Source organism: Nicotiana tomentosiformis, chromosome 3, assembly GCF_000390325.3.
Source record: "Nicotiana tomentosiformis chromosome 3, ASM39032v3, whole genome shotgun sequence".
In the NCBI taxonomy this organism is placed as follows: Eukaryota; Viridiplantae; Streptophyta; class Magnoliopsida; order Solanales; family Solanaceae; genus Nicotiana; species Nicotiana tomentosiformis.
The window spans coordinates 16,325,222-16,338,348 of record NC_090814.1 but is presented as its reverse complement, the minus strand read 5'-3'; the positions used below and the strand labels follow the sequence as shown (position 1 = coordinate 16,338,348).

The 13,127-nt window shown below is 35.0% G+C and overlaps 2 protein-coding genes across 2 annotated transcripts; both read right to left on the bottom strand.

Moving 5' to 3' along the window:
* Positions 1-237: 237 nt before the first annotated feature.
* On the bottom strand, positions 238-5,415 carry LOC104111319 (uncharacterized). The gene is made up of 5 exons (XM_009620995.4): positions 4,590-5,415; positions 2,390-2,474; positions 1,896-2,065; positions 926-1,200; positions 238-641 (listed from the first exon to the last, which is right to left on the bottom strand). Exons 1-5 carry the CDS (start codon positions 4,963-4,965, stop codon positions 465-467), a joined length of 1,083 nt encoding a protein of 360 aa, XP_009619290.1. The 5' UTR covers positions 4,966-5,415; the 3' UTR covers positions 238-464.
* Positions 5,416-8,494: 3,079 nt separating this feature from the next.
* LOC104111320 (cytochrome P450 93A3-like) lies at positions 8,495-11,586 on the bottom strand. Its single transcript, XM_009620996.4, has 2 exons — positions 10,569-11,586; positions 8,495-9,389 (listed from the first exon to the last, which is right to left on the bottom strand). The coding sequence occupies exons 1-2, from the start codon at positions 11,475-11,477 to the stop codon at positions 8,745-8,747; spliced, it is 1,554 nt and encodes a 517-aa protein (XP_009619291.1). The 5' UTR covers positions 11,478-11,586; the 3' UTR covers positions 8,495-8,744.
* Between the last annotated feature and the right edge of the window lie 1,541 nt (positions 11,587-13,127).

Sequence of the window (13,127 nt, the reverse complement as noted above, 5' to 3'; positions counted from 1 at the left end):
TAGAAAATATTTACTGAGTACACTGTAAATATTTTCAATATAAAACAGGCCAAGTTTTCACTTTAATATGTAATTATGTAGAAAATATTCACAGGACAATTTATGCTTTAAAACAGATGATGTAATTTTTTTAATAAAGCTAACAGTTTTTGCCTAGATTGAGTGCACGAACCTTTACTTATAATTAATTTGGGCAAAGTAATCTGTCATTATACTAACATATCAGGAAAAAAAAGATGAATTTCAACAATAATTCCATTACTTTTCGACAGCTAGAAAGAAAGACTGTCTGTACTTCAAAGTAATACATACAACAAGAGAAAGAGAAGTAAAAGATGAATGCATGCTTTCTTTCCAGTACCCTTTTATCATTTTCAACCAAAAGCTTTCAAAATAGTGGATGAGAGGATGATGGAACACCTAATAATTACATGATGTGTTTGTTATTCACAACTATGGAAATGTCACAAAGGTGACTCTTTCCATTGTAGTCTGTCAAGTCCATCAACTATTGCCCTGCGGAATGCACCATTGTGGAGAAGGAAAGACGATACGTGTCCTCCTCTAACCCATCGAACTTCTGAGCCAGGCCAAGCTTTTTCAAGCTGTAGCACTGAGTGCTTTGGAATATAGCCATCATCCTAAAATAACAAGGATTAATGAGATTCCATGTGGTTAACAACCCTACAAGCAAGAAATTAAAAGAGAGCTATCCACAACATTTTGATAAAGCAACCAAAGTGTGCATGCTTTGAGGAGGAATGGTGAGAATAGACATTTGAAACATGCTTGATATAGAATACACATTAATTGGAGTCATAAGGAGCAACCAAAATACTACCAGACCCTCTCAAGTAAAATATACCATGCAAAAAGTGAGATCTAGCACTACCAATATAAAAAAAAGGAGAGATTTAGCACTTACTGTGGCGGCAACAAATATTACAGCATTGGGATTTTTTGGGATTGGAAACCGTGTAACATCTGTAAGAGACAGCACATTTCGCATCCGCTCTCTCACTTCCTCAAGTGTCATAGCAGCCTCCTGCACGGCAAGATCATCTCTCAGTGCTTCCCATGCAGTGGCATGTTTTAACACCCCTTCACAGAATGCCACAACAGCAGAATGTGGAGACAGAAAGGGAAGTGTAGCAATAGGTGTGGGGTGCAATGCTCCAACCATAGCAGCATGTACTCCTCCTAGATATCATCAAAGAAAACAAATTTTGGCGAAAGAAAAAATCCTTATAAAGACATGAAGTTTATGCATATGCTCTGAACATGTGTATTAGCAAGTACTTTATACTCGTGTGCACAATGGTCGGATACACATGTTGATATCCATCTGTAATCTCTTTCATATCACATAATAGTGTAGATCTAAAAGTAGAGGGACCCTAATCGCTAAATTTGAAAAACCAATGCGGAAAAAAGGCAGAAGATTATACACCTTTGTTTTTATCATTAAAAGATGGTCATACAGCATAACATGTAATTATCCAAAAACAGGCTCTTTCTTACTGTTCCTCCCGCGCCCACTCTATCCATCTCCTCAACAGCAACTCTCTCTGCCAGCTTTAATTTACCAAGTGTCTTAAAAGTTTTTCCCAGCAAACACAAAGTTCTAGACTTTGTCGACTAGGATCAGTTTCAACTGTTCGAAATCATTGCATATACTAACCATTAATCACTCTTTCGCAATAGATGCACACGTAAAATTCAATCCACTAGAGATTCTTTCTTATCTCCACACCATCACGCACACTAAACCAGGATAATATTTTTCAAACTGGATCAACGGGTCTAACTAGGTTGAGTATCTCAACGGCCCAAATAATCAATTCATCTTTAAATGCATAAAAAGCTACAATTTTCAATTGAGGATTATGTCTTACCCATGCTAAGTCCACATATACCCATCTTTCCAAAACCCGCTTCACAGTCCAGCCAATGTAAAAGACTTCGGGCTTCTTCAATAGTGGCTCGTCCTAATAGCAGCAGGTCACTAACACATAAGAGCTTTGACCCACGCTGCAGCAAGGGACGTCTTTTTCCATAGAAAGGGCTGCAGAACATTGAAGGGTCATCAGAGCAAGAGGAATTCTATACTCAAAGAACCAAAACGAAAAATAAAGAAAACTAAGGGGTTGTTTGGTTGGAAACAAGTTATCCCGGGATTAATTATTCCGGGATTAGTTATTCCACCCTCCCATAAGGATAAATAAACACTACAATCCCGGGATAACTAATCCCGGGATTAGTTATAACCGCAATTTTATCCCAACAAAACATGGGATAAACTCATCCAAATTTAATCTCGGGATTAATTATACCTTATACCTCGTACCAAACGAGGGATAAGACATTACTCTATGAAATTAATTATTACCTCTCAAGCACCATAGTTGCTATATTTTCCTTCAGCAGTGGACCGCCAAGACGCAATCTTCGCTCAAAACTATGATCTCCAGTACCTGGAGAAGGAAAACTTGAAAATAAGAACTCAACAATGTAAAATGTGAAGGCGGACTTGGGTAGGAGAGTGATATTATCAGAAGCGCATTTACAACAGTTCTCAATATGTAAGACAAAGGTAAACACTTTGTTCATTTCTTCTCTTTTTCTTATTTAAATTAATTAATTTTTGCATAGTTGTGATTCATCTGTTTGCCAGCAGCTATTGCTTCTCATTGAAATGCATCTAACCAGTCGATGATAAAGGAAGGAATATTTTTACATTCTAGTAGGACTATATTATGACAAAGAAAAGGACCAAAGTTATTTCATTAATTGAAAATTGTGCTATGACCAAGCTATGTCAAGTTTTGCCTCGCCACACAAGGGTTTGTTGAAATCTCAATAGATGGCAGTTCTGTATCTGTGCAGAAAGGCGTAAGCTAGTATTATTTAGAAAATGAATTGGTGTTGGCTAAAGGATAATACAATATAAGGGAACTTTGTATAATGCAGTACATTTAGGTTGACCCGTCTTTCGCCCTACAAGACACAAGATTCGTCTTTCTTTATTTCTTTTCAAAGTTATAAGTCAGGTCTCAAAGTTATGACTCAGGGCTCAATGATTGAAATTCTGAATATTCCCACTATGGAAGATCTATTTTGACAAATTCGCAATAGTTTCTATGGTGAATGAAGGCTAGGCTTAAACATGCCAAATGGCGAGGAAAATTTCCATTTGTTCCATGATTGCGGTTAACTTCTTGAGAGATAAATATATGCAATAAGACCATAAACATCCCGATCAACATCTTTTCTCTATGGACTTCAAATACAATCATTGAGATCGAAATCAAACCATGTGAAGATTATTCCCTTTCTCAGTAGATCTAGGACAGAGACTACATGTTACTTCTTTTTTTCTTTTTCACATCCTTTTCCTCATCTCATATTAGCTTATACATGACATGCTCTAAACCCCTTTGGCACAACTTCTAGGCAAAAGAATAGCTCTCAATTCCCCAGTACAGTACAGCCCATTTTTTGAAAGGATTGCAATCCGAAGGTGCCGAGATAGTTGGTAAATTTGGTGAAAACAAATAAAAACTTCACGGATGGACCAAAACATGATACTGATACATACAAGAAAAAGTTGTGTTACTAAGCACCCATAAGCACCATTAAGAAAATGTAAGTTAATTAGCGTGCAAACTAGTGGCAGAAGAGTTGGATATGACACGTGTTATGGGTATAAGCTAGGCGAAGCCTACTGAAATCTAAACAGGTATCATGATCCTCAATGACCATGGTTCACCAGCTCTTGATCTTTCTTATGCCGGCCCACAATAGTTGCAACTTTCAATCACAAGTAGACCCTCGGAAAGGATGGTGGCTAACAATTACATCGGCAGTTTTCTTGTCATCCATGGGCAGATGAGCTTAATACAAGCAATGTTCTCTCAAAGGTTTGTCGTCTAAAGACCAGGATTGAAATACACAACCGCCAAAAGAAGAAAAAAAGAGAAAAGAAAAGGCAAGAATTTATCAAGTTAATCCACCTTAAAGTTTTGTGTCTTCAACCAGGTTGATGTTTATGAACATCACGTGTCATCCCCTCAAATGTTACACGCTTTAACTTGAATATATATTAAACGACACTGAAACACATAGCTTCCCTCACATAGGGGCAGCCCGGTGCACTAAGCTCCGGCTAAGCGCGGGTCCAGGGAAGGGCCGGACCACAAGGGTCTATTGTACGCAGCCTTACCCTGCATTTCTGCTAGAGACTGTTTCCACGGCTCGAACCTGTGACCTCCTGGTCACGGGGCAACAACTTTACCAATTACGTCAAGGCTCCCCTTCCTAGCTTCCCTCATATAAATTGCACAAATAGATAGAAAACCGAAATAAAACTGCTCTTCCCTACTATTTGAGTATCAATCTACTACAGAACCCAACTCTAAAGATCAGCATTAATCTCAAGACCTGAAGCTAGACTAGTCTAACAGCAAGGAATATATCAATTAATCAATCAAATACGCCTCAAACCCCAAATTAGTTGGCCTCCACAACAGCAAGAATATAACACATAATTTTTTTAAAAAGCCAGAAAAGGAATAGCATATGCATATTACCAGCAAGATGAACAACACAAGCCATCTTATGAGGCGGCGTGTATTTGGGGGAAAGGAAAGCAACTCTTGCCATATGACTCTCAGGAGGCAATGCACTAAGCAGCTGCCCATCACAAGGAGTTTTAAAAACCCCTTCTCTCAAAGTAGCTGATTGAGATTCCCAAACAGTTTTCCAAACAGGTTGCACCAATGTAGGAGGCCAATTCTGTCCTTCAACTTCAGGGAATAACTGCTTAATCATTCTCTCTAACAGCACAAGCTTCGTACCTCCCCATCCTCTAGAAAAGAATGGTGGGCTTATTTTTGTTCTATGCAATAACGCACCATAAACATGGTCCAATACATAATGGAGCATTCCAAGATTCACTGTCACCATCTTTTTTTTCTTCTAAAAAATACACAAATTTTTCTAATCAATCTGAGCCAAACCCAGATCAGAAAACACAGATTTAAGCTAAAAGGTATTAATTTTATACAATTCTATATATCGAATTATGTGTTCTTTGCATAAGAATTAAAACCCCAGTAAGCCCTTTATCCCAATTAGATCCAAACTCCAGGAAAAATGTAATTTCACCTAGGAGAGATGCGTGTAAAAGAAAAATTCATAGGTGAAAAGCTAAAAGAATGAGCCATTGAACCAATTAGCATTGCGATATAGATAATAGCAAAAGAAAGAGGGAAGAAAAGGGCTATGTCAGGTAAAATTCAAGAACGATGATAAGAGAAAAACAGAGAAAGAGCATTGGGATCTCGGGAAGAAGAAGAAGAAGAAAAAAGAACTATGGGCGGAGGAGAAAACGGGGTGACTTAGAAATTTTGGATTACTTTAATGTACTGAAGAAGGCCCCCATATTGCCACCTTGGAATTTTGTATTTTTACTCCCTAAAATCTCGACATATTCTTATTTTGGTTCTTATAATATCTGATTAATCATGATTAACTTGTTATTATTCGATATGTACACTTTTGATCCTCTACTCGTGAATCTTATTTAACGAATTACTAAGTGCTAAATTATTTATTACTAATGTGTAATGGTGGCAAAATGGTTAAAAGAAAATAGTTAACCACCCATATTATCCACTAAAAATTGGATTGGATAATGTTTTTTTTAAAAACGGGTCAAATATGGATAAAATCGTATTATCCATTTAGAAAATGGATAACTATTGGGCTTAACTTTTACATTTGTAAAATCTCAAATTGGGGGTTCTTCAAATTTGGGAGAATAGGAATTCTCCAAAAAGTGATAAGCCATGGATAATATGGGTAATCATATTATCCGACGGTTAACCCGTTTTTATCCGCATTAAATATAGGTCAAGTCGGATAATTTATCCGTTTTTTCAATACCCGTTTTTTACCTGTCCCATATCCGACTCGACCCGCCTGTTTGCCACCCTCCTGATGCGTTTATTAAATCATATTGTTGCTCCATATTTTATCATAATATAATTCTAAATGGCCTGAACATCACATATTTTCTTTTAAAGGAACAAAAATACATGTTTTGAATTAATTGAAGGTTGAATGTACTTTTTAAATTTTAAGATAATAATATTAATAGTTAATATGTTTCATAACAAAATACATGGTCTCTTTGGTCCAGTTGTTCATCTAGAATGAACTCTTCACTTACTGAACTAATACTATCTAAATGTCTTATTTGTTTGTCATAATAGCTTTATATGCAAACACGAAAGGAATTTCTAGGAAAATAAAATGCTCAAAAAATTCTTTTTAACTCTTTTCTTAGCTAGTACGTCTTCAACCTTATTCTGCTCGCAAAATTCTTTTTAACTCCTTTCTTAGCTAGTACGTCTTCAACCTTATTCTGTTCGCTGTAATTATGACTTATGATTGAGCATTAGGCTCCCCGGTTATTGTATTAACTACCTTCATTCATTAAAAATTGATTGTTGCCAAGAAAATTTGTTATTTCTTTAGCATCCACATAGATTTTTAGGGGAGATATTATTTTCCACTATTATTTTCAATCGCCACAATAGTGTCAAAAGTTATGTTATGGTACTAGCGCTTATAAGAATGCCTTTAATATATCCTAGGTTTATTATTTGTGAAAGCACCATATATTCTTCAAACCTTAGAGTTTTCTAACAAAGATTAAAGATCCATTTGGAGGGCTTGTTATTTCATATTGATATTTGTAATGCATACTCTCCTATACTTTCCTATGCTTATTGCTAGCCAGTAAAAAATATTCTGTAGTTCTCATAATAGTGTTGATAGCAAAAAGGAAAAGGTTGTATGTGCTAAGCCAACTATTACAAGAACTAAAATCAGGATTTAACAAAAACTAAGGGACCAAAAGCGCAATTATCCGTTTTTTCTTGTTTTGTGCAATGATGTTGACTATGGGCCATAGAAGGAAAGTGGAGGATAAGATCTGAGCTGTAACATCCCCCTAATTATAATTTTTAATTGAAATTGATACTACCACTTTTTTATTTAAAATAAAGTTTAGGTATAATTGTCAACCTTAAACAACGAGGATTAATTGCTTATTGGGTTGGTGAGTTGGATTTTGGAGTTTGAATTGGGAATTTAATGGAATAATTCTTGATTAGTGTATCTCATCATTTGCTTGCAAACACATATGCATTTAGTTCGGGGTACCCTTTGATTAAAGTTTAATCTGTGCGTAGTATTTTATTTATCTTCTCGTTGTTATCCCTTGGGAAACTGAATGCAGTTTTTACGGATACTTCAGCCGGGTATCAATGGATATTTAAAAACGACTGAATCGTACCGTATCGAACTGATTTTTAAGTTTCATTTAATAAAATCATATATTTTTATATAAATCTATAACAAGACCGATAATTATGGTATATTTTTTATTTTATGAAAATAAACCGAAAAAATATCGAATCGTACCGACTAAATTTATAATATAAAAAATATATTTATATATTAAGTTTAAAAATAATAAAGCATTAAATTTTTTTCTTGGGCCTTGATATTATGAAACCGTTATGAGCCAACAAGTAATTAAACTCAAAATCCTAATTCTCAAACCTATTATGCTACTCCTATTGAAATTAAATTATTTTTGGAATATTCACTAGCAAGACACAATGTATTGTAGTGATTATGAGTAGTAAATTACAATGTATTGAATATGTTTCCTTTCGTATGATTTAAATTTATCTTTTTGAATATTTAATCTTCTATAGACTTTATTCTTGAGTCTCAATTTAATTAATATCTTTCGTATTTGCTTAGTTTCTTTTACGTTGTCGTAGAATAGTTGATGAATCTATACTTTAGCCATCTTTCATGTTTTCTTAATTCATCACCTTTTAAACTGTAAAAATATCTAGAGAGTTTTGCCAAGTCTTATAAAAGTAGGTATGTTATTGCATTTTACTTCTACTAGTGACTTTTACATGATATTAAAAGAAATTACCGAAAATTAACCGAACTGTACCGATACCGATACCGAAGAGAAACCGACATGATTGAGACGGTTTCGAAAAGTCTAATTTTGATTATATATAATAGAATAACCAAAAAATTAATATGGTATAAATTTTATAAAATAATCGGGCGAACCGAACCATTGACACCCCTACTTCTCATAACGTAAAGTTAAAAAAGAAGTATTTTAAAAGATAAAGGAAGCATAGCTACTCTCTTTGATCAGACATTTTAAAATAATTGTAACTACTAAAAATTTATTTTTAGAAGCATAATTTTTAAAACTTTTATCTAAATTAGAATTAGAACCCGCACAGTACCTGAACAATATTTAAAAATATTAATCATAATAAATTATAATCTAGTTTATGTAGCTGTACCCAAAAGGAATATCAATATTTAATGAATAATAATGATTTAAATTCAAATAAAAGATAGATAGATGTATAATGAAGAGCCAAATAAATAACTTGATATTCATGCATGATCCCTTTCTATAACAACAATATGATGAAATAGGCTAATATTACAATAATAACAATTAGCTTATCTTAGCTCTTCTCTAGGTAATATGAGCAAGCTCACATTGAATACATGATGATCACTTTCCACATACAATTAAATATGCATTTTTAAAAAAAAAATGATCCAAGCATTTGATATTCAAAACTGATTGATTCGATTAATTTAATTCATGATGAGTAGGTCCTCTAATTATGCAAATATTTATCTGGAAATGGATTGAGCCTAGCCACTGGAACGCAAACCAAAGGATTGGCTCTGGGGACTGTGACACCAGTACCTTGTTCCATGTCCACTTTACCACAATTACCTTCACCACTAACTTTCCACTCAAAGCATTGAATTATAGCAGCAAGACTTGTGTGCAATATTTGCAATGCTAATGAAATTCCAGGACACCCTCTTCTCCCACTCCCAAATGGCAAATAATGGAAATTATTTTGTCCCCTTACATCCAATATTTTTGTTTCATTCATAAACCTTTCTGGCCTAAATTCAAGTGGATTTTCCCAATTTTTTGGATCTCTATTCATAGCCCAAACATTCACAAAAAGTCTAGTTTTTGCTGGTATATGATAGCCTTCAATTGTGCAGTCTTCACTTGACTCTCTAAGAATCATTGGAGCAGGAGAGTGAAGCCTTAGTATTTCTTTAACAATGGCTTGAAGATAGGGAAGTTGAGAAATATCTGATTCTTGCACTAGTCTAGTTTTTCCAGTGACATTGTCAATTTCTTGGGCTGCTTTCTCCATAATATTTGGATGATTAATTAATTCTGCAAGTGCCCACTCCATTGCAATGGCTGAGGTATCAGTTCCACCAGAAAATAGGTCCTGTAAAAATTTTAAATGCATATTGTCATTTAAAAAATTTCAAGAACTGAAAGTCATGAAAATAAATTTTAGAAACCATCATATCAGCTGATGAACTTTCTAGACAAAAAAGTTCTATTGGTAACATTCCCAGATATACTCATCGTCTGCCAGAGTCGTATCTAACGTAGACACTATGTGTTCCACTGAACTCATGCCTACTTTTATCCATGGCAAGAAGCAGTGATGAAAATTATGCGAAGAATGGTAGATTTGTTAGCTCCGCCCCTGTTGGCAGTAAGTACGTATATGTGATTTTATTTTTTTTATAGTCTATTTCAAAAAGAATGATTTCTTTTTTTAAATTTAGAAATAGTTTAACTTGAACTATTCAATTTGACATTAATGACACTTTTATAGTCACACAAATATTATGATTTAAGACCACAAATTTCAAAAATATTCATTTCTTTCTTAAACTCTGCGCACGGTTAATAAGGTCACATAGAATGAAACATGAAGTAATAAATATGTGAAATGCTCTGTCATTGCTAGTGTTGTGAGTTGTGATAATGAACTAGTTCGGCAGTTTAATGTTATGTGTTATGTTAGAAAATGAAGCTGGGTTTGAGATAGATGTTGGGCCAGCTGAGAATACAAGTATTGGGCCAGTCGGAAAAAGTAAGAGAACAACAAGGTCTCCACAAAGACTATTTGTCTGCGTTTGGGACCTGGTCGAGGGAATTAGTTAAATAGGAGTACGGGCATTACGTAGGAGCCTGAATATTGTAGAAACTTTTTCTCTCTCTGGTCTCTTTTTCCCACGTCTATTTTTCTCTATGACTCTGTCGGTGGCGTAGTTAGAATTTTCCCTAACGAGTGTCAAAATATAAATAAGTATATAAAAAAATTAAGATGAGTCAACACATAGTATATATACATAAAAATAAAACATTTAACCTATCTACGCGGTATGATTTCCGGACGAAGGGGTGTCAATTGACTCCCTTGCCAATGAGTAGCTCCGCCACCGTCTCTCCCCCTACTTTCTTTCTGTTCCTATCCTAATATCGTTAATGTCTATCATGTTGTTTACTATTTCCATGTACTGAGTGTTGCTATTAATCAATATTAGTTGTTGTTTGAGAGGTTCATAACATTATGTGAGAATGAAAATAAGATATATAGCATGTTAATTACCAGAACAAAAGCTTTGATATTCTCTCTTGTCAATCGCACTTCTGAAGTGTTATCTTGTGAAATATCAAGTAAAATCTCAAGGAGATCCTTTGCAACTTCCTGATTCCCATCTTTCATTTTCTGCCTTTTCCTTGTTGTTTCTTGATGCTCTTCAATTATGCTTTCCATAATCTCATCAAACTTGTCTCGAACACCCTTTAGCTTCTTTCCAAAACCTTGCAAATCCCACTTCTTACAAAACCAGAATGTATCCGACAAATTAAATTTCCCCGATAGCTTAGTCATTTCATGAATCATTTTCCTAACCTTTTCAGCTTTATCTTCATTTTCAGAACACCCTTTACTCATAAGCATTCTTGTTATGACATTGTTTGTCATCGTCGTAATTTCACCTCGAATATTAACTTCCTTGCCAACTGCAGCATATGTTGATATTACTTTAATCAAATGCTTAATTTCATCGCGTCTAATTGGAAGCAGAAGATGGAGAGTTTGTCCACCAAGAAGTTTAGAAATGCATAGCTTTTTCATGAACTTCCAATAAGGTCCATAAGGTGCAAATGAGAAGTCTTGATGATAAGTTAAGTAATCAATATTGGTTATTTGGGGACGGTTTGAAAAGGTAATCTCATTATTTTTGAGGAATTGTTTGACTATTTCAGGTGAAGAAGCAACCACACATGGAATAGAACCAAGGAATAAGTGAAATAATGGTCCATATTTGTTGGATAATTTGTGTAGAGATTCATGTGGTTTGTTACTTAAAAGGTGAAGGTGGCCAATGAGGGGAAGCTTTAAAGGGCTTGGAGGAAGGCAAATTGTGGTTCTATTTCTTGCTAATGCTTTAACTATAATGGTAGAAATAAGCCAAATGAAGAAAAGAAGGATATAGGCATGGATATCAACCATGATTGAAAGGTTTAGTTAGTAGATTATAATGCTAATGGTGATGCTGTTTAGTGCTATTTATACAACAGAATAATGGATCAATCGGCTGAATTTGTATACTTGCAGTAAGATGATGACAATATTTAATTACAAAAAAGACTGATGAGCTGGTACATATAAAATGCAGTACTTCTCTAAGGTATTTGTACTAGACTAGCTTTTCTTTGTCTTCTATCGATGGAAATAAGGTGGAAGAATTTATGTAAAGATTCCATTCTGCTTTGCTTAACTTTTGACAATTTCCGACTTGAGAAAAGTTTATTCTCACTTGCAACTCGCAAAGTAAACAATATTTGGTGTATGAACTTTTAGTCCCGCCAATATTGCTGTATTTGTAAATAATAATTCTGGAAAATATAAGTTATCGTAATGAAACAGTAATTAATTCGAGCTCACTGAATTCACAGTGTTTCCTTAAGGAATTTAATCCCCTCCTAGTACCCAAGGTAATGGATTATTTTTTCCCAGGATAGAACGAATCACACACTGGTGTAGCGGTACTTTAAACCCCAGTGTTTCAGCGAACACAAAGTTCGGTAGCAAATCACACTTACAGTTGCTTTGTTTGAAGTTAAAACAATGCAGAACGAAGGAGTAAAAACTCAGAAAATCGTATGGAAATACTGAGAGGAAGGAGTGCAATGTATAGCCAAATCTGTTGAGCGTTTTCAGTTTTGTGTCTTATGTGTTGTGTGTGTCTTTCTTCAACAGCTGTTGTACATATATATAGCAGCCAGCTTTGAAGATGAACGACCCTCCATCCTCCATGGTGGAGCATGCACTAGCTTGTTTGTGGAGCAAACACATTCATGGTGGGAAGAGCATTAGGCGGCTGCCTGGTGGTCAATACACGGATTGAAAAATATCCGTTACAAATGCGGATAATCTTACGTTAATATTTATTATTAACAAATAAATTTGGTCCAAAAAATTAATCAATTAATCAATCAATCGATCATTTGACCAAATCCAAATCCGAATCCGAATCCGAAGCCGAAGCCGTAGCCGTAGCCGTAGCCGAAGCCGAGCCGAGCGAGCGACGACGGCGACGGCGCGAGGCTTGCTTTCTTCTTAACTCTTTAAGAGCTATAAGAAGAGCAATTATATATATACCCACCAAAAATTTTTTCCTCTTCCAATATGGGACAATGTCTTATTGTCAAGAGGGGGAAACTTAAAATTTTACTCAAAAATTTTATTTTCCTCCATTTCCCATTCACCCTCATTTTAAGACTATTTCATCTTAAAAATAAAAAAAAAACCTCAACAATCCCCCACATGAATGGGGAATGGCTATATCACGGAAGTATGCATGGAAAAACTGTGTGATTTACAAGTAAGGATTAATCGCATCTGGATAAGTAGGTTTCCCTTTGAACTTTCCGTAGTAAACTTATGTCGGATATACTCGGTCAATCGGTAGATTTGATATCTTTGAACCGTCGATCTTTGGTGTATACCTAGACAACCATAAGTCACACAATCAACCCTTAACTGTCTTTGGTTCTCATTGTTGTGTTCGTTTCAACCATGAACACCGCCTGGTTTCATAAGTGCGTAGAGAACTGGCCTTACAAAGTTCTCCTTGAAGCGGCTAACACTTCACACTTA

Bases quoted from the DNA above. Each gene is read 5' to 3' on its own strand.
- LOC104111319 (XM_009620995.4), bottom strand. From the start codon at position 4,965: ATGGTGACAGTGAATCTTGGAATGCTCCATTATGTATTGGACCATGTT. The intron at 2,475-4,589 runs GTAATATGCATA...TTCCTTCTCCAG, and splicing joins TTGTGTTGTTCATCTTGCTG to GTACTGGAGATCATAGTTTT. The intron at 642-925 runs GTAAGTGCTAAA...TTGTTATTTTAG, and splicing joins TAATATTTGTTGCCGCCACA to GATGATGGCTATATTCCAAA.
- LOC104111320 (XM_009620996.4), bottom strand. From the start codon at position 11,477: ATGGTTGATATCCATGCCTATATCCTTCTTTTCTTCATTTGGCTTATT. The intron at 9,390-10,568 runs GTAATTAACATG...AAATTTTTACAG, and splicing joins ATATCAAAGCTTTTGTTCTG to GACCTATTTTCTGGTGGAAC.